Raw genomic sequence first — 22232 nt, forward strand, 5'->3', positions numbered from 1 at the left:
TTAAATGCTTAGAAATTACAAGTAAATTTGATAGAGTAGATTGGGAAAAATTGTTTCCGGGGGAGTCTTAGATTTTGGAAACTTGGCAAAAGAATCAGAAAATAGATGATTTTTTTTCGCACAGAAGTTGGTGAGCTGGATAAAATGTCTCAGAGGGTGGTGGAAATAAAATTAATTGTAAATTTCAAAAGGAAATGGGATATAGAGTTATAAAGGAAAAATCGATGCAGGAAAGAGCAGGGGTTGATCAGCACCAAAGGGTTGAGTGGCATCCTGTTGTGCTGGATTAGTCTTTGATTCTTGTCCAGTCCAGCCTCGGGCCAGGACAAGCAGGAAGTCAATTTTCTCTTTTGTTTGGCTGAAAATTGCCTTGTTCTTCTGCCTCTGCAACGGGGAGAGTTCAGTTTCCAGCAAAACATGACCGGAGAACTGGAAACTCCTTGCCTGGAATTTCCTGAGAATTACCCATTAATACTTTCGCTGAAATGGCCCGTGGCAATTATAATTGGCACAACATATCAAATAAGAAAGCCAATTTAACATAGACTTTTTGGGAAATTCCATTTAATATAAGCCTTGTGCATGGTATTTATGCAACACAGAAGGAGGCCAGGGTTCAGTGTAGCAGAAGACAATTGGAATATCTTGCTAAAATGATCCAAATTCACATTTCCAAAGCTAGTGGAAAAGAGTTTGTAGCAAACAGAATGCAACTCTTTGGAGAGAAACAAGCAAGCTCACATCCTAGAGGAAGAATGCTATAAGGAAGAGAGGGATTGTCTTCTGAAAGACAGCACCTCTTACACTGTAGAACTCCCTCAATCTTACAATAGAATCAGCTGCAGTCTCCAGTGATGCTTTGAACCTTGGGTTTCTGATCTGGAAGTGATACCAGTACCAACCAAGTGACTGCTGCCACTTGTGTGGTCCTGGGGTTATGCAGAATGAGGAGGAGGGATGTCCTGCACTGGTGGGAGCTTCAGGCTTTGATTGGTAGTGAAGTATTTCTTTCCCTTGACAATAAAAGGTGCCACTAATGAACTTATGCTCCCAGCTCAGAGCTTTGCAAGCTAGATGATGCATCTGTTCAAGGGAAGTTAAATTCTGTAGTGAGGAGATTTTCATCTGCAAGGTCCCATATGCACTCCTGGCAAAGAAAGTTTGCTTTAATAAACATGGGTTGCTGGTCCCTCTATCGATATTGAGAAACTTTAATTTCTTATCATGGAAAGTTATGTTGTTTCTTGTCACAGTCACAGGAGAAGATCCCTAAACTAAAGCTCTGTGCAATCCATACCTATAGACACAACATATCTTATTACTACTAGTAGACACAATGCTTTGTGTAGCTCCTGCTGCTTATTACATGTAGATCCATGGCTCACTGGCTGTTTGAGTCAGAATGTTGTGGATTTCCTCTCCAGGACTGGAGCACAAAATCTAGGTTGATGCAGTAGTGCAATACTGAGGGTACATCACACCAAAAGAGGTCCTGTCATACAGGTAATGTGTTAAACCAAACCCCCATCTGTCCTCTCAGGTAGACACAGAGGTTCCCATGTTTTGAATAACAGAACTTCCCTCCCTGGTCTCTCGGCCAATATTTATCCCTCAACTAACCTTTAAAATCAAATCATTTATCTCATTACCTTCTGTGGGAGCTTGCTGTGTGTGAATTGACTACTGCATTAGAACAGTGACTACGTTTCAAGTTAATTAGTTGAGATAATGATGTTGCGATGTTCTGAGGGGATGCAGACTGGAATACCCACACCTCAAGGACTGCACTGGTTCAAGAAACCACCTCCTTCTCAAGAGCAATTATGGATGGCTCACTCCGTGAAGCCCACGTCCCTTGATGAGTAAACAAAAAGTTCTTTCCTCTTTAGTGTTGAGCTATGTAGAATGCAAATGTCTGATCTATTCTCTGTGATTTGAGCAGTTTCAAACCCCACAGCCATTGGTGGAGGGCAGCATTATTAGCTTACATGTTAAACACAGGCTCATTCTACCTGAAAAAGAACCCATGATATAATTTGAAGAGCAAGGGAGTTTTCTCACTGACTTTGACCAGCTTTTATACTACATTGAGATCAACTGACAATAACTCACCAGTTCAGTTATCTGAACATAACATAATCCCAGGATGAGGGGTTTGTCCTGTGAGGAAAGATTAAGCAGAATGGACCTTGCCTCACTGGAGTTTAAAAGAATGAGAGGTGATCTTATTGACATAAAGGATTCTGTAGGGGCTTGAAAGGGTAGATACTGTTAGGATGTTTCCCCTATTGGGGTGGGGAAAGAGTTGGAGACTAGAATTAGGGGACTGAGATGAGGATGTATTTCTTCTCGCAGAAGGTTCTGAATCTTTGAAATTCAATGCCCTAAGGTTGCTGTTGACACTGTTATTGGATATATTCAAAGCGAGACAGGTTTCTGAACTATAGATGAGCCGAAGGTTATAGGGCAGGACAGTGGCATTGAGGCTAATAAATCAACCATGATCTTATTGAATGGCAAAGCAGGTTCAAAGGAGTGTAGGGCCTATGCCTGCTTTTTATTCTTATTTTCTTATGCCCTGAGTCATAGAGTTATACCGCACAAAACAGGCCCTTTGGCCCATCAAGTCTGTGCCAACCATCAAGTACTCAATTATACTGAACCTACAAAGGTTCCATTTAATTCATCCCTGCATTGCCATCAGCAATCTCCAGATTCTACCACTGTCCTAAATACTAAAGGCAATTTACAGCAGCCAACCTGCATATCTTTGGGATGTGGGAAAAAAGCGGAGCAATTGGAAGAAACCCATATAGTGACAGGAAGAATGTGTAAACTCCACACCTTCACTGCACCGATCCCAGGAGGAATGATTGTACTGGTTCAATGTTTAGTTTTCTGTTATCCAAGAGAGAGATGATGGAACACTTAAGAGACAGCACCAGAGATCAGCATTGAACCTCGATCACTGGAGCTGTAAAGCAGCAGCTCTGTAAATTGCGCCACCGTACCACTTTGAGGTGTAATCAAAGACTTTCTCCAAAGGCACTGAGAGAATAACAGGAAACTCTTCAGACCTGAAAAGACTTCCAGCTTCATCAGTTGTTTCTACAGAGAAAGTGCTCTGCTCCTGGCCCTCAGCCAAGCCCTTGCAGTATTATCTGTGCCTGACTCATTTCTCATTCACTGAGGGGCTGGCTCTTTCTAATGTCTAATGTGAGGTTGTGTGGCCGCCACACACTAAAGTTATTTTCCCCTGCATGGCAATAAACAGGCTGTTTGCTCTAGCCAAAATGCCAAAGGGCTATCCTTCTTTTCCCCTTGAAAAATGCCTATGCCCAAAGAGCTGTTTTCCTGGATTGTATCTTATCTTGTAGCAAATATGAAGTTAGCAAAAATAATTGTGCTGTTTATCACAGAATGCAGTGAGCCAGCTCAGCTCTTTGGCATTCTTTCTGCCTCACATAGATACTTATAAATATAGCAGTGGGGGAGGAGAGAGATGGAGGAGGGAATGATGAAGTTACACAGTAGCATCCAATTTGAAGCTCCCCACATCCTTCCAATCCCAGCCCGAGCTCAGAAACCCTCAGCACCCCACCCTCTTCCAACTAAAATATATGGTGAAGAAACAGAACAGGAAGAGCTTGTAATGATGGCATTTGGTGAGATATTTTCAGAGGATTCAATTTATAATGTAGTCACTGCCTAGAACCCTGGAGGAATGATTGTATTGGTTTAATGTTTAGTTTTCTGCTATCCATGAGAGAGACTACAGATCACTAAAGGGATGTTAAAGCAGCACGATCATTCCTCCTGGGATCCCTACACTGATTCTAATGAGAACTCCCACACACTGTTTATATTTCCAAAGTTTGTAGGCGAGAAAGTGGATATCATATATGGATGTAGTCTCGATCACACCTTCAGAACACCCCAAAGCCATTATGAAGTACTTGTGGAGCAACAATAGGGTAATTACCAGCCGATCTGCTTTAGTGATTAGAATGTACAAGTGAGGGATGAATATTGGCTGAGACACCAGTGAGAACTCTTAGAGTGCAGCAGCTTCCACTGAATTGCACTGCAGTGTCAGACTGCATTTGGTACTCCAGTTCTGGAGAAGGGCTTGGATGTTCGAGAGAAACTATTGATGGATTTAGAGGGGTTCAGAAGACAATGTGTGGTCATGGTCAGCTCATCAGGATAGAAAGGTCCTTCCTGTGTTTGGACCTGTGTCAAGGAAACATTTGAGCTAAGAGGCAACATTAGTGAATAATGTTGGAATCTATTTACATTTATTGTGCTTATGTGAAGTTTAAAGGGAGGGGAACCGTTAAAGGGTAGTGTCAGAGTAGGAGGGAGAATATCTGAGTGTTTGAGAAAGGTCCAAAAGACATCTCTGTCAATTAACAGCCATTTCTAAGAGTGACAGGGGAGGACCCGATGAAGAGAGAGAAGGGCTGAGGGCCATGTGTAAGGCAGCATTTGAACAGTAGTGCCATCCAGTAACTGGGACTCAAAACTATAGTGGTGCTGGTTGAACAGGATGGCTGAGAGCAGGCGAGCTGTCCTCAAACCTTGGCTGCACTATGCCTTTGGATGCCTGTGAGGAGGTGGAAGTAGTTGGAAGCTGCCCCTGGCCACTATTGACATGTCAACAAGGGATGAGAGGACGCTGCCCTGCCCCATCCACCCCTGACCCCCATGCTGGCTCCCAGGGAAGTAATCCCATTGGTCCCATTCCTGCTCTCTTTATTTCCCTGTACCCGTAAAACTTATTCTGTTTTAACCGTCAACTCCCTTTTGATTATTTTTGGCATTAACCTACAGCAAAGGGTAGTTTACTTTGGTCCAATTAACCTATGAGCATATCTTCGGAATACAGCAAAAAAAAATTAGAGTTTGGAGGAAACTCATGCAATTAAAGAGGGAATGTACAAACTCCTCAGAGACAGCACCCAAGTTCAGGACTGAACCCACTAACTGCTCACCATGCCACCATTTTATCCACAGAAACTTAAGAGAAAACAGCTTTTTAGTGCTTTCTGGCAATGAGTGAATCTGGTTTCAGAGTTGTACCACGGCAGCTGAAGAAGATTTGTCTAATGGCTATTAGTGAGTATAGATTGAAATATTCAGACTACAATTGCACCAGAGTCTCAATAGCTTCAAAGTGAAATCAATACCATATCCGTAAGGATCTTATCAGCCAATCCTCACTGGGTTCAGCTGAACCACAAATAATGAAAAAGTACCTTACAGGAATCTCTCTTGAGTGGATTGCTTGCATTCACTCACTAAGATACTGGAGGATAGCTGGTTATTTGAACTAACAAACAAAGATACTTTATAGAAAAATTTGTGCAAAGCAACATTTAAGTTCTCTCTTTCTCCCAGATCCAAGAACCTTATGATTTTTTGTAAGCTGTTAAATTGCTTTGACTAGAACTGTGTGTTCAGCTCCCACCATGGCAAATTATATTTGGTTTTATAAATCCATTACTAGTAAGTATGTAATTATCGGTATATCCATTACTAGTAAGTACGTATCCATTACTAGTAAGTAAGTAAGTAAAACATGGTGTGCTTTTGAAAAATGCAGTATTTCTCAAATATCCTTTAGGGAATGAAATTTGTTGTTTGTATCTGGTCTCCAGTCCTCTACCTTAACTGTAGAGGCCATTTTAAGGCAAAAATACTCTGTGGTTCAAGAAAGCCAATTGCCACTTTCCGAAAACCATCAGGGATGGCTAATAAATACAAACAAGGCCCTTCACTCAAGAATTAATAGTAAAAAACATTTTTTAAAATATGTTCATTGCAGAGATGTTGGGTGACTAGCTAAGCCAGTGTTTAATGCTGATTTAGCTAAACACTAGCTAAGCCAGTGTTTAAACCTGGCTTGGTCACTTCCAGAGGGCCAGTACGACTGCAGGTGCTGGAATCTGGAGGAAAAAACAGAATGATGGAAGAACTAAGTGGGTCAAGCAGCATCTGTGGAGGCAAAAGGTGTATGTTGATGTTTTGGATCGAGACCCTTCATCAGGGTTTCAAACCAAAACATCAACGTACACTTTTTGCCTCCACAGATCTTGCTTGACCCGCTGAGTTTGTGACTCCAGGTGAATTGTCCAAACTACCAGACATTAGGTTCGTGGTTTAACATCATACCTTAACCAGCATTTACTGCTCCACATTGCTTCATGTCATTTGCCCAATTGGCCATTGCTGACTCATCAAGATTTTCTTCTAAAACAATAGTTAAGGTTGCCTTTTGACAGAGATGGCTGGTGCCGGGGTGAGTACAATGCTGCTTATTCTCCGGCTTGGGTTGAATTCAGCCCAGTACAAAGTTGGAATAGGGTCCTGTATGAAATGAGTTTCTGCAGCATTAACCCATCAATTGCCAGCCCACAATGGAAAATTGCCCTAAGTTTGAAACTAAAGTGTTGTGGTAGTGTTTGCCATTTGATACTAGGGGCTAAGGCAGATTGTTGGGCCAGAGCAGAGGGCTGACACTGAACTGATTACTCCAGATGATGTTGACATTGAATTTGTGGAAGAGGAAAGTGTTTCATTCTCCAATAACCTCTGATAGACTGACATAAGAGTATTTCAAGAGAGTTATTACATTACAGGATGGGTGTTTAACAAACAAATCAAACTTTTAATTTCCTACTTCATGTGTCATATAAGTCACCCTGGAGCTTGTAATGCACTTCTACCTTTTTATTATCCTGGATGCAACATGCACCTACATTTGTAGTGCCCTGTACATCAACATTGCCACCCCTGTGTTGCCCTGCTTATAACATATTCCCATCATGTCATCCTACAAAAGACATTTCCACTTGTGTTGTGTGCTATATAATACATTGCCACCTCTGCATTGTCCTGTATATAACATTACCCATCAAGTGTTGTCCTGCATATAATGCATTACCATCTTTATGTTGCCCAGTTTCTTACACACTACCACTCACATATTGTCCTGTATTTAAGACATTACCACCAGTGTGTTGTCTTTTTTATAACAGACTCCCACCAATAGGTTTTCCTGATGTTGAGTCGCGCCCGATATTTATGATCACTGATTTAGTGATTTTTTTAGTTCTAATCTGTTTTCTTCAAGAATGAAGTGGGGAGGGGATGAGGAGCTGCTATGCTGTCAAATTATTCAAATTATTTGTTTTATGATCACAGACTGTTCACTGGGAACTAATCCATACTGAACTGCCAAAATCTGTTTCTCTTGTGATTATTAACAATGACCAAGTGATGACCTTCTCTGTAATATTGATCAAAACACTTAAAGGAGCTGCACAGGTCCACAAACTGTGCATATCAATGTCTTACAGGGAATTAAAAAGGGAATTTAAAAATTTGGATTAATACCTCTAGGAAAAGTCATTCTGAGAATCTTGACTTGCACTTGGTGTTCTGTTTAATCAGGAAAGTGCATGCATTTACATTCTGCCGTGCATTATCTCAGGATATCCGAAGAGTATTTTTTTAAGTATAATTACTGAAGTAACAACAACATGTGACCATTTTTGACCAAATAGCAGGGCTGCAGTTCCTACATTGTCACATTAATTTCATTCTCTCTTAGGATTTAAACCCATAAAGACTTGACTTGGGTGTATGAGTGCTGCTGACTGAGCCACAGTTGGTACCCACAGCAGGATTAGGAAGGAACTGCAGTTGACTCCTAACTATGTGCTCTGCTGCAAGGGTTGCTGGACAGAGATCTGTGTGGTCCCTGGCTGACTTCCCATTCTGGCTCAGAAGTGCTGTAGCCATTTGTAGCACCTCCTGTATTTCTCCAGTTGATTTTAATTAACTCAGCACAGGTTAAACCTGAGACTGTTCCTGCTTTTTCAACCAATTGGGTAGGGGAATCTTTTTGTTGTTTTTCTAATTCCCTGGGTTTATGGGAATCCCCAACCTCTGCAAAGGGGATTCACTCAGTGAAAATATCCCTAAAGCACAATTCTGAAAGCTTCCTCCTGAACTGTAATATGGTTTATTGGAAAACTACCTAGTGGAATTTTAGTTTTGCTCAGAAGGAACTGAGAGAAATAATATGTAATCATTCCATCGTGCTTATACCTCAAGTGTCACATAAGCTTGCTTCCTCTGGAACAGAGCACCAGGGCTGCTAGTCTGTGGCCTGCTTGACAGTCTCAGTTATATGTCTTCATCTCCTCTTCTGTTCTTCACCTTATCTCCTAGGGATGACCCCCTTTTATGCTTCCTGACTGATGCCTTATGTTCTGGGCAGTGCAATTGATGATATTGTCACATCTGTTCCTTCACACTGTTTGTACATTAGTTTTGTCTTTGATCCAACTCTAATTTTTGAGGTTTTTCTCAGCCAAAAAAATTCTGAGCTCCTCCTACATTTGTTTTGAAAGATCTCAAATTTGTCAGCTTCCCCCATTTTGAGCTACATTCACAACACATTGAGGACATTGCTGTGGAAGATCCACAGCTTTTTCTGCAGTCCATTACTTTGCCATCCAGATGATCTTCAGCATGGCATAGGACTGGAATTTGCTAATTCTTTTCAACATCTCTCTCTTTGGCTTGGCCTCTTGCCATTTTGCATCTCAGGCAGATAAGCTCAATTGCTTCCAGGATATTGGTGTCAAGGTTGGTCAATCTTGTTACTTGTCTTTGATTCAATTTCAGCAACCATGTTTTGCTGGAACTCACACTCAGAGTAAATATCTTTCCTTGTAGTTTGTAAAAGTCCTTGACAATTATCAATGCCAGTAACTAGCAAAACATGGTCAATTTTGTTAACTAGCAATACACAGTAAGCATCAAAACATTGCTAGTTTTTGTAGGTTATTAATAACAGTAACTACCAAAACATTATCAGTTTTGTTGATTTATAGTACATTATGACTAGCAAAACCTTTGTCTGTTTCACTTAGACATTGGAGATAGAACTGTAGCCAGGTGAGCTGAGCACTAACACCATCCCTCAGGTCAGTAAACATCTGCGTGAGAGACAGGTAAATGACTGCTTTGGTCCCTATATTGAAAGTGCATGAGGAACCTCCCATTCAACCATCAAAGGATCCAGAATGATGGGAACACATTAGGAGATAATTTAGTCCATCGCCTGTACTATATGCAAGAGAAATCCAGCTAGTTCTGTCCTCCCACTCTCCCCGTAGCCCTGTAAATTATAAATACTTAACACAACAATTCATTGTCTTCACTGCTATCCTGGCTCTAGAAAAAAATATTGTTCCTCGTCACTTTTGGTTGTGTTGCCAATCACCTTCATTCTGTGATTCGTAGTTCTTGACCCCCTGGCCAATGGAAACAGTTTCTCTCTATCCACTCTGTCATGATTATATCAGGCCTTCCTTCCATTGCTGCCACTTACAGCATTTTCTGTTCACCTAGTCGATAGCTGGCTACAGGCCACAGTGACAGCGCACTGGTGATTGATGATGCTATGTACTTGTAATGGAGGAGTACTGCAGAGTGGTATTAGTCAAACACTTGTTCGAACCCACAGCTCCCCATGGATTAAAACTGATTGTGGCAGCTGTGATAGGGGGAGGGGCTGGAAGCAGGCCAATTACTTAGTTAGTCCTGAGACCAAAGAAGGAAGGTCACTGGGTCCTGGGTGTGCTCTCCACCAGCTGACTCTTCAGCATGATCTTCTCTGAGCAGTCCCCTCCCTGCTCCTCCTCAGGGGTGAAGAGAGAGTGAGAGAGATCAAAAATAATGAAGGCAACTATTTTATATTTTAAGCAGCACAGAGAAGAGATCAAACAAAATCACAGAAAATCATTCAGCCAGCACAATTCTGTGACGGTTAATCAGCCATGTCCACCTGACAAACTGCAATGCACTCAGATTCATTGACTAAGCTACAGATTTTAAGAGGGCAATTGTTAGCATGGTGTTCATACTTAACCATAGTAAAAAGAGCAACTCTGATATACAGTGAACCTTACTGAGGCATATTGAAACTTAGTGAACCACACTGAACCCTAGTGAACAGTGCAACACTGAACCATAGTGAACACTTGTGAGATATAGTGAACAGCACTGGGAAATTTTGACCCATTGTGGACACAACCGTACTGGACCATTGTGAATCAGAGTGTAGTACAGAATAAAATAGCTCTGGTCTACAGTAAGCCATAGGAACCGCACTGAACCATAGTGAACTCATCATGAAAAATAATGAATCATCATGAATAGAGTAGCAGTGGACCATAGTGAATAGATCAGTAGCTCTACCCAGTTTTATTGATACCAATCAGTATATTTGCAGGGGAATCCTAAATGTTTCTAGATTAACACTGGATAATCTAAGCAGGATATTAAGTCTTTGTATCCATGTTCTGTACCTGTTTGAACTCTGTGGAACTTGTCAGACTGAAAAAAGATATTGATACATTGGTGGGCACATAGACAATGAAGTTCTAATACAATCACTGGTATTACAACCAACCATTCTTATACTTGAAACTACAACAATATGGTTGGAATTTAGGCAGAGAGTGATTGGCAGATTATATGAGTCATGGATTATAAAATCATTAGTATTCTTCGAAACTTGAGTTGTGTTTGGTTAGAGTATCAAGTGGTTAACACCAGAGTGCTACACGAAAATCATCGTTACATCTTGAATTGCTGGTTCTGGAAAGTAGCAATGCTTCAGAATTAGCTTCTAAACCCATTTGTTTGAGGCATAAAACAAATTGCTGGAAGGACTCAGTAGGTCAAGCACCATCTGTAGAAGCAAAGAGATGGTGGATGTTTGGGGTCCAGGTCCTGCATCAGGACTGCTTGACCTGCTGAATTCCTCCAGCAGTTTGTTTTATGCTCCATACTCCAACACCTGCATTCTCTTGTGTCTGCATCTCATTTGAAACCTGCCAAACCAGCTTTCAACACATTAATAGTACTGGGACACCAAGTATCCTTTCCAACTGTCCCATGACTTCAATCTCCTCAATCATTCCACGGTCTTAGACATCTGTTACCCTGCTCACCCTGATCCTGCGCATATCGGTCTCTGAGTGCAGCCTTCATTTCATCACTAACATTATCTAGAAACACATAGAAACACGGAACCAGAATCATTGAAATATGGGCGGCACGGTAGCGTAGCGGTTAGCACGATGCTATTATAGGGCCACCGATCGGGGTTTGATTCCCGTCGCTGTCTGTAAGGAGTTTGTACGATCTCCCGTGTCTGTGTGGGTTTCCTCCGGGTGCTCCGGTTTCCTTCCACATTCCAAAGACGTACAGGTAGGTTAATATGGGTTTAAAATGGGCGGCGCAGACTCGTTGGGCCGGAAGAGCCTCATTACCACGCTGTAAATAAAATTTAAATTTAAAAAAAATTTGAACAAATGGAAGCTGTTAGGCCTATCATGCTCATGTTGAATGAGGAGTAGCTGTGAATGTAAACCCCACTTCCCATTCCTATCTTTAACCAATTAATTTACGGGCCTTCAGGTGTTCAGCTAAGTAAGTCTTCACCACCCTTTCAGGCAATGAGCTCTAGTTGTCACTATCCTCTGGGTGGAAAATTTCTCCTCCATTCTTTTCTTATCCTTCTACCAGTTACTTTAAATCTATAGCAATTGATGATCAATCTCCCTGCTAAGGGTAGTACATCCTTCATTTCCACACTTAAGCCTCTCAGTCTCTACATGTACTTTATTAATAGATAGCCTGCTTTATGCATTGATCCTTAAACTACAATCTCTTTTGTCCTCTCTAAACTCCATTAGCAGTTTCATTGTTTTCAAATCCCCACCATGGCCAAAACCTCCCACGCCCTTGTACTTGCATCCACTCTGACAAAACTACACTGCTCCTTCATCTCTGCTTCCTGAGCCACTTGCTCAGTTACCATGTTGCTGTCATCTGAGATGTGGTTCAGTGCTCATTCTGCAGTAGGGAGACCTAAAGAAGCGCAAGATTTTTTGGATGTAGGGTATAGAGAGGATTAGGGTGGCATTTATTGTGCAGCTAACAATTCCCAGCCATCCTGTCACACCTGGATAAGATAATGGTGTGCCTTTAGTAAGTAGATGCACTGGGTCAAGCAGGATGCAGGTTCGCCTCCCTGTTGGTGCTGATGGTTGATCTCAGCTGGCAGCGAAGGTGCCTCGGCATTCCCAGCTTCTGAAGGGTTGTCTCACTGTACTTATTACTGTGCAGGGCATGTGTGTGAACATCAGGTGATGACAGGACGGCATTTGCACCCATGTACTAATAGTCTGCTGATGCTATGTGTCACCAGTGAAGAATGACCACTTGAATGAAGTGCTTCAAGAAATATATTATTCCTGGCGTTGTTGAGTCAGGTGACGATACAGATCGAATGTTGCTCTTCCAATCTGTCCTGTACTCGTAGCATCACATAGCACAGAAGATAATTTGTCTATCTCAGCTGTGCCTGCTCTTTGAAAGAACTGTCCAGCTAATTCCAGTTCTCCATCAAGTTCATTATGAATTCTTGATTGAAAGTTGCCTTTGAATCACTTCCACCACTCTTTAATACTGTGCATTCTGGATTATAACTCACCTCATAAAAAAACAGTTGTTTTTTTGCCAATTATCTGAAATCATTTTTCTGTGAATACTGACCTTCCTTCCTATGAAAGCAGCCCTAGTGCAAGGCATCCCCAATAAGACAAAGGTTATCATTTGGCAGGGACTTACATTCCACACTGCTGCAATTCCCTTCCTGCAGTGTGCTCCTGCTGCCAACTGCGACGGAAAACAATGTTAATCATTAAAACCTGCTGGACTGATGAGTGAATCTAATTAAGGACAGTCACCGCGAGGCTTCCATCAGAGGGCGGACCATTTAGTGAACAAGGCAGTGAAAAGCTGCCAGGTCTGAATTGGAGACATTTCAGGACTTCTGATTATGTGTCTTTAGGACAGGGCTAAGTAGAATGAGACAGTTCTGACTATATGGTAATGTTGTAATCTTATATTTGCATGCAAGTTATGGTTGTGCTGTAACTGTTAGTCATGCTACTCGCTTGTCAGAATGTCAGAGCAAGAGGTTACTCTGATCCCCATTCGGGATCCATTTTGACAATTCCCTGTGATCTGGTACACACAGAAGAATTTATTTTTGACCATTTCAGAAGATCCTGTCAAGCACATATTCTACAGAAAAATGCATACATCCTCAATGTGCTTCATGATCATTCGGGGCAGTAACTATATCGGCCCCCACCTTCCCAGAACACACTACTGTCATTGGCTATTCACAGCAGTTCCAGGAAGACCAATCTTACATTGCTGGGGGCTGCAGGATAATACAGTACGTTTGGAACTCCTAACAACACATGAAGGTTTTGTGCTGCATTTTTAATTATTCTGACCAGATGGCAGCCATGAGATCAGACGGAGGCTGTAACAATTCTAACTGCCCGTTGTGGCATGTTTCACATCCTGGTGCTCCAGCAGGGGATGGTGTTGGGAGGAAACCGACTGTGGAGAGTCTGCCAATACCAACTGAATGAATCCAGACCAAGAGGGGAGGAAAATGAAAGAATTTTTACAGCACCTTCCTTGTCCCAGGATATTCCAGTCATACATTTTGTACAGTGTAGGGAATGTGGCAATCAATTAATACACTTGAGGTGAGAAACAAGATCTTTCATTTAAAATCTCAACCAAAAATTGTCACCCCAACAGTGTGGCACACCCCTGGTATTGCAATGGAGTGCCAACTAATCTCATGCCAGTATTTCAGGAGTTATTTGGTGTCCTATAATTATCTTCCCATATCTGAAAGAAAGCTTATCTGGTTTATAGCACATTGCCTTCTAGGGGAGTTTTCTGGATGTAATTTGGCTGCTGTGTGCTCTACATTTCAAAAGCACTTAATTGAATGGTTTCCTTTTTATCTTTTCTTTGTATAATCAGACTACAATACTACATGGGCTACACTAGCAACACGTTACACAGACAAAAAAACTTAATTTTAACTGCCCTATTATTTCAAAGCCATCTGAGAAATTTCCTTTGTTTCAGCTATTCACCCTTCCACCATCTTCTCTGCTGCTTTGACAAACTTGCTTCTGTCTTGTCTCTTCGTTTCTATCTTTGTCAGTTCCGATGAAGGGTCCTGGACCTGAAAAGTTAACTGTTCTCTTTCTACAGATGCTGTTTGACCTGCTGAATATTTTTCCAGCAGTTTCTGTTTTTATTTCAGATTTCCAGCATCTGCAGGATATTTTTTATTTTATTTAAAGTTTAAGGCAATGTTTTGCAGAGCTGACCTTACAGGGCAACATTGTGCCTGCTCTTGGGTTCCTCCTAGAGGAGTGATACTGGTTGGTGGCTTCCTGAACCCAATCTGTATTGGAGGCGAAGATAGGTTGGATTCATTGAGTTACAGTGTTTTGCAGCATAGAAACAGACCCAGGGACAAATTAATTTTTATTTCAAAAATAAACTTTATTCTTAAAAGTATATACAGGAAATATAATACAATCAGTACATGTCTTTCTTTACATTCATTGTGTCATCAAAACAATACGTTCTATTTACAAAGTATCATGCCTCTGAACAATACCCTGAACAATCAGGTATTTGCGGAGCTGTTACACTGGAGCAGCCCCTCAATGTTCAACGACGGCGGTACCTTAGATAGCAGCCCTTCACCAAAAGCCTTAACTCGCTCTAACAGGTGGCACCTCAGAAGGTCATAAGCCTCTGTATTTGTCGACTGTTAGCATTCAATTGCAATGCCGCATCAGATCATTCAGCCCTATCTTTGCTATCTGGCACTGGGACAAGTAAGATGCGATCGCACAGGCCAGTTGTACTACAACTTGTCTAGCACAACAGGCTTGCCTAGTTCTGTAAACCACCTAAATTCTGCCCCCCGCTGAAAGTGAGATAAGGGGCTCCACAGGAAAGTTTCGGGATTTCTTGAGGTTATTACGTAGAACTGTAGCTTGAAATCCACGGGCACTGAAGCTGTGATGGAAGCGGATTCTACGCTGGATTCAAGAATAGTCGGAGCAACGTTTGGTTAATAATTAATGATATGAGTTTTTTTTAATGAAATAACTCCACTTCATTTAAATATAAAAGTCATTCTACTTTTATTTAATCAACCTTAGTTTTTATATATGTAAACTCTGTATTGATTGTCTGATCCAATCCGGTGTTCGGGGAAATCCAGTCCACTTTTGGGAGGCTGCAGGAGGCGCAGCTGTACAATGGTGACATCATGGCTTGTCCGAGAGGGCGGGTTCGATTGCCGTGACTGGCTGCCACATCCCATTTATGGCTTAGCCACGGCTTGGTGTTGCCAGTGAGTGGAGGGAGTTGAGAAGGATCCTTCTTTAGCAGGATTCAGCAGTCGTGTTTACATCCCCCTCTGACACCTGAAGGGGGGAATGGCTTGTTTCTTGCCAATTTAAGAGGAGTCAGCACCAGCCTTTCCCATGGTTTACCTAATGTGGCCAGAGTTGCAAAATGACTGTGCACCCAGCGGGCAGAAGATGTTTGATAGTTCGAGACGCATGAAGAACATCTGGGATGCCGTGAGGCTGGAGGTGACTGGAGACCCTAGCTCCGTGGTTCTTAGCAGCTTCACACAGTTGGATCCCGATCTCCCTTTGACCGAGGTAGGCTGGATTTTTACTCCCCGTGGGTTAGATGGAGGGGGCTGTTCCGTTAGGTTCTGCCGAAAGGGATGTAAAAATATGAGCAAAAGAGTCCAGAGAGGGTGCGATTATTTTTGTTTTATTTAGAATAATCATCAGGAATTCACTGGAATTGCCCCCGAGAGCACTGGGAACAGAATCAGTAAGTGCATCCAGAAAGGAATTGTTCTGGCACTTGAGAGAAGAGTTTGTCGGGAAAGAGCGAGGGAATGGGACTGACAGGATTGTTCTAACTGGAGCCGGCATAAAATCCGCGGGCCGAATGGCCTCTGCAATAACAATTCTGTGATTCCAGAAGAGATCTTTTCACTAGTCATCTCGTGCATTCCGAACCATCCCCACAGTTGGTATGAAGCTCTGAGTAATTTCTGCAATGTGTTTGTTTATGTAGTGGAATCCTGCCTGTGTCATGAGGTGGTGTAATGCTACTTAGCACTATCCAGTCAGATGTTTAACTCTCCTTACTGTAACCCAGTGTGCATTCGCAGGTGGGGAGGAAGGGGGATTATCAGCAGCTATCTCAGGATTAACCGTGGCTCCATGTTTTTTTTCTCCCCTCTTCTGACTTTGAACGGTTACTGATGAGAGAGTCAGGTTTCTGAAGCGTTAAGTTTTCGAACAAAAATGAACTAAATAGGACTGGGCAACTGGTGTAACTAAAGCAAGTGTGTGTAATTATCCAGCTGCCTACTTACTGCATTTACGCACAATAATCTAGTTCAGGAGTTCAGTGATTGCTATATATTCCACAACAGGAGAAGATTTCCTTTGCTTTGTGTATTAAATTGTAGATCAATTTTTGAGGAATAGCTTGGGATCAATTTAGATAGACATAATGGCCATTTTCATCATGAATTTAGAAGCATGAATATTATCCACATAATTTGCTGAGGAGTTCTGACACTTCAAAGTATGGTTGCCAAGGAGATATATGCAATTTGCTCAATCAGAGTTGAAAAGTGAGGCTAATTTAAGTTAACTGCACCAAGCTGAATTTCTGGCCTCTACCTTTTTAACAGCTGCTCAAGTTCAAGCTGCCCTTGTGTTTCTGGGGTGTGTTTAATGGGACTTCCTCCTCTTCCCCAACCTCATTACAAAAGCAAAATCTGTAAAGCTGGTGCCAGTTGCCTTTCCCCTCGCTCACCTGATGATGACAACCCTTGCCACCCATTGGAATAAAGTGCCAATGGCAATGATGCTCAATTATAGACAGCTAGTAGATATTTGACCTCGGAGAGCATCACATGAGCTTGCTGCTCTCCTTTCCAGATATCCACTTGACTAACGTCCTTCAAGAAAGGAAACCTGTCCTTGTGTCCTTCCATTATCCAGTCAATATATGATTCCAAGTCTGCCACTATAATTGTGTTAACTACCTCCTCAGTTTAGGGCAATTGAAGCTGGGCAATAAATGCTGAGGCCAAGTGTAGCAGCCCACCATTGTTCATTATTAATCTCAGCCTCTCCTGCTTTGTGTATGACTCATTGTCACATCTAGGGATGAAATCAGCCACTGGTGTTTGGCCCCTTTAAGGCCAGACAGAACATTATTTAATTAATTTTTAAGATGTGCTGAATCTCACAAGTGGAAAATCTAGCTGCAGTCTTGGCAGTGGGAGCATATTGAAATGTAATCCTTTGGGGAAAAACTCAAGGACACTTGGATTAAAAACAAAATGCCCAAAAGGAAGCCACAATACTTGGAAATCAGTAGCCTTCAACAAAATTCATATTGCCAGAACAGCAGGAACAGTTTCTCCTTTTATAAGGATGTCCCTTATGTTACCAGGAGGAGGGAATGCATTGTGGTTGTCTGCTCTGTACATTACACAGTGATGGCTGCCCCTGTGCTCTCTAATGTACAGATCATGTTTTTTTTCTATTCTTTCCCCTCTGCAGCCTTAAGTGGGTTTTGTCCACACTGCTGTTCATCGTGTGGTCACTGGGCCGATGGGTATTGGCACCTCTTCTTATTTCTTATAGCTATTGAAAGAGGAAGCTCAAACCAGGCCAGTGGAAGGGTCACGACTGCCACCTGGGCTATTAACCAACTTGCTCTGAATGGTCAAACCTGAACCCCTCCTGGTTCAAAATTGTAAAAGAGGACCCAGATCGGGAAATGAAAGCAAGTCGTGTATTTCTAGAGTGTCCTTCACAACCAAAATAACATCCCAAGATGCTTTACAGCCAATGAAGTACCTCTGAAGTGTACTCACTGTTGCACTGGAGGAAATAGAACGGCTGGTTTGTGCACAAAGACTCCCTTAAAGAACAATGGAGCAATGGGCAATTCATCTGTTTCTGGTGATGCTGGGTGATGGATAAATGTTCTCTGAATCAAGCTGTCTTGGAAATTGTGTCAAGGAGTCTTTTACATCCAGCTGCAAAGGAATCTGGAACCTCTGTTCTATGTCTCATCCACAAAGATCGTTGTTCCAACAGTGGATTACTTCCATGATATTTCTGACACCTCCAGATACTGTTGGAATTATTTCTTGGGTGGTATTTAAACCCACGACCTACAGAGCTATGCTAAACACTTCAGGGAAAGATAGTGAAGGCAGAAAGTCTGAAATCATGCAAAAAAGAATTGAGTATGGTAGTGAGGGGGTAATTTTGTTCATAATTTGAGGTAGTAGCTGGTAACTATCACTTAACCTTTTGCATTGTTTTGGTGTAAAGATAATTCAGAAGCTCTCCTATTAATTCATAATTACATCAATATTAAATCAATCATGGACACTGTAAAGGAAATAAATTTTCTTGAATTTGTGAATTGACTGTCTGCCTCTGGCTATCACATTGAATATCGATGAGCTGGAACAGATTACAATTACAAAAGCAAGATACTGGTGGAATTGTGAAAGGAAAACAGAAAATGCTGGAAACAGTCAGCAGATTAGGCAGCATTAGTGGAGAGAGAATGTTCCATTAGAACAAGCTTCAAATGAGGAGGAAAGCCAGGAAGATAAAACAAAAGGGATGGTGTGACAATGTGGAATGCAAAAGATTGTAGGGATGTAAGGCAAAAGGGGGAGAGTATGAAACACAAAGTCAAAGCTTAGTGTTAGGAATACGTAAATGGAAATAACAACTACTCCTGGATGGAAAAATGAGGTGATGATCAGAAATTTTGGAACTCAACATTGGACCAATCACAGTTAAATTTGTGCTCCAGCTCTCATCTACAGCTCACTTGTGGTATGAAACACACATGGGCTTCCAACAGGACTGCTCACTCCAAGCGTGCATGGGCTGGGATTGTATAGGCCTGTTACTGTTTCGTAGGAGCAGTTTTATGTTTATTTCTCAAGCAACACCCCTAACTCACATTATCTAGCTATTGCTGATTGGGAGTCTTTGCTGTGTGTAAATTGGTTGTTATACTTCCCTAAATTACAAGACTTCTGGAGTGTGAAGTTCTTTGGGGTCATGAAAGCTGCTAATAAATACAAATTCTTTTCACAGCATCATATATTTAAAAAAAAGAGGGATGTAAAACTACACCACCGGTGATCTCTCCTGGTCAGGTCCATTATTGTTGGATGTGGAACAGTTTCCTTACACACAAGCCAAGAAGAGCATCCAGGTTCTGCCAGTGTAGCATCTTTCCATTTCTGAATCCAGCTATCCTGGCTAAGTGATATTGCTAATTAGGTAGAGCCTACATTGTGCGAAGAGTCCCAAAGTGTTGGAAGATGGATTGGGCTGCACAATTTCATACTACTGTAGGCAAAGGGGAAAGACTTAGTGAGATTGTTTGTCTGTTAATAACCTAATAAACTTGAGTTCATACTTAGTCAAACAACTTTTTAATAGGATATTTATGGGACGTACACAGCCAAGAGACTTTGAATGTCTGACTATCAAGATCAATGTTGATCCTTCTGATCATTGGAAATTTGCATTACTCCTCCCTGCTCTTTGATCAGTGAAACAGCAGCAATGATTGCACTCTGCTTCCCTTTTAACTGTTGCCATGTCAGCTGGAAAGAAAACAAGTGGAATATTCACAGAAATAAGGGGCTCAACAAATAAATTGCCTTACCTCAACACAACACTACAGATTGATAGATGCATTGGTATACAGTCGAAAGATAAATCACCCATGGTACAGGGTAGGGCGAGCCTTTTAAAGCTTCTGTTGCTATCTCCTTAGAGTGTGTAAAGGTAACTATGATCCATTTTAAAACTAATTATGCTTCCAAAGATGCTGTGTGCTTTAATCTGCAGAGTGGTAACATTATCCTGGAATTTAGGTGGGGAGAGAAGGTGGAGCAATGTAAAGTCAGGGTGGGACAAGCCTGGCCTGGCTCTAATGCTTTTCCTTCATTCTCACACACAAAAATGTGTACACAGACACCTCGAGGCACAGGTACAAACACACTGCTGTTACTTTCAGATGTACATAGTGCTATAAATCTTGGATGACCTACGATAAGGTTATTTACTTGCTTGCTTACCTCACTATCTCAGTCATCTATTCCAGCCCTCCAATGTGTTTTTCCAATTCTAGTCTCAGCAACTTCTTTCACTCTCCCTGAGGAGGCCATGGCTTTAGCTGCTGGGGTCTCAAGGTTCAGAAGTCTTGCCCTAATCCTTTCCATCTTTGTATTTTCCTGTCCTCGTATGATGGGCTCCTTAAAGCCTACCTCTGTGATCATGTATCTTGATCCCCTGCCCTCATTACGTTATGTTTGATACTTCTGTGAGGGAAAAGATCGTTGTTTCTGCCCAGTAATGAAGAATATGCATATGTGCAAGGTTATGACTGATTTGGATTGGTTAAATGGAGGAAAACTGCTCCCATTAGTGCATAGTTTGGGGACCAGACAATGCAGAAGTTACAAAGGAGGATACAAGGAAGAACTTGTTAGAGGTGGAACTCACGATCTGCAAAGATGGTGGAAACAGAATTAATCAGGGTTTCATAAGGGAATTGGAAAGGCACTTAAAGGGAAATAATTTGCAGGGCTATGGGAAAAGACTAGGGGAATGGGGCTGATGGTATTGACAAGGGGGTGGCATTGACTCAATGGGCCGAATGGCCCTCCAGTGTTGTAACAATTCTATTCTAAGGGAATTTAAAGGGAGAATGTTAGAAGGATAAAATGTTGTTAAGCTATCTCCAATATGATAGATCAGGAGTGTACAGGCACTGTCACTATTATGCACATTCATGGTAGGGAAAAAAAGGCGCTATCTGTTCTTCTTTAACACTGTAGCATTTATTGATAAATGGGCTACATTGTGTAAATGTTCCTTTCTTTCTCTTATTCGTGCCTGTTCCAGAGTGACCCAGCGTATTTCATTGACACTGGCCTGCACCCCCAGTGGAGTGAAAGAGTGGATAAAAACTGCAGTGTGCTTGTATTTCCTTCTATGTCCCTGCATTCATTTAAAACCTTCAACCTGTTTGTCTGGCCTGCGTTGAGCAAGATAACAATACATTATTGAGCAAATGTGTTGCTGAAATCAGCTTTTATAGACCCAGCATTGTGCAAGGCCACAATTGTTGGGGCTGATGAATGCTGCTAGTCACACAGCCCGAGCAGGGAATATTGCAAGGTCTCAAGCCAGGCATTAATAGTGTAATTATGGCTGTGGCTCTGACTTGAGATAATTAAGATTCAGCAATGGGAGGAGGAGGTCTGTGACTCTTCACAGCAATGCTAATGCATTTGCATTCTCAGTGAACTGTGCACATCTCAAAATCAGACAGGGTCAAAATTATCCTCCAGTCGTTGCAGGGTCTTTTACCTTGCAGACAACTGCAGGCACCATGTTCTCCCCATCAGCTGGTTTTCGGAGCACAAACAACCTAGAAAATAAGCCATGAACTTGTGGCTTTGTAAACTTGCTGTGAGTTAAGAAGCTCAATTTTGTAAAATGAGTTGTTTCCCCAATGTTTAAATGTCTCTCTCCAATAGAGGACTGAAACTAACATCGGACTTTAAAAAGGCCAGGTGAGGATTGGGACAGGGTGAGGATTGGGACAGGATGAATGGGAAAAGAGGGCTCCCCAGCTCCAGTAACAGCTCAGCCACACCATGCATTGCAGTGTGGAATTGAGTTGGACTAATCACCAGGAGCAGTGCTTAGTCTTTGAGTTGGCTGGTGAGTGGGGGACGGTGCTCCAACAAATGGGTTAAACACCAATATCATTCACTCACCCTGTGCTGAAGGTCTGGGAGCTGGAGCTGGGATGTGTCTCTTTTTTGTGTGTGAATGTTGAGCAAGAATGGGTTTGTTCTTGACTTTGGTTCCCTCCATCAAATAGTCCCTTGATGTTCATCAACAGAAGGAAGGGCTTATTTATTACAGAGCTCTTTGCAATTTCAGTACAGCCCCAGCACTCTACAACCAATTAAGTACACTTGAAGTGTTGTAGTTGTTGTGATGTCGGAAAGGCATAGCAAGGTCCAACAAACAGCAACGTGGTAATGGCCAGGCAGTCTGCTTCTAATGGTGCTTGGGGGGTGGCGGGGGGATAAATATTGGCCAGGATACCCAGGGATAAACCCTCTGCTCGGCTTC

General features: G+C 42.0%; 1 protein-coding gene across 5 annotated transcripts in view; it reads left to right on the forward strand.

The window, feature by feature from the left end:
- LOC127582253 (ral guanine nucleotide dissociation stimulator-like) overlaps positions 1-22232 on the forward strand; it is a 137280-nt gene that overhangs the window by 73878 nt on the left and 41170 nt on the right. The window contains exon 1 of one of the 5 annotated variants that reach the window (XM_052037406.1): positions 15320-15656. The exons of 2 other annotated variants lie outside the window; for them this stretch is intronic. In XM_052037406.1, coding sequence (XP_051893366.1) covers positions 15474-15656 — 183 coding nt within the window. In that variant the 5' untranslated portion in view covers positions 15320-15473. Of the gene's footprint in view, positions 1-15319; positions 15657-22232 lie in introns of those variants that run through there. 2 more of the 5 variants (XM_052037409.1, XM_052037410.1) reach the window with 2 other exon arrangements.

Source organism: Pristis pectinata, chromosome 23, assembly GCF_009764475.1.
Source record: "Pristis pectinata isolate sPriPec2 chromosome 23, sPriPec2.1.pri, whole genome shotgun sequence".
NCBI lineage: Eukaryota > Metazoa > Chordata > Chondrichthyes > Rhinopristiformes > Pristidae > Pristis > Pristis pectinata.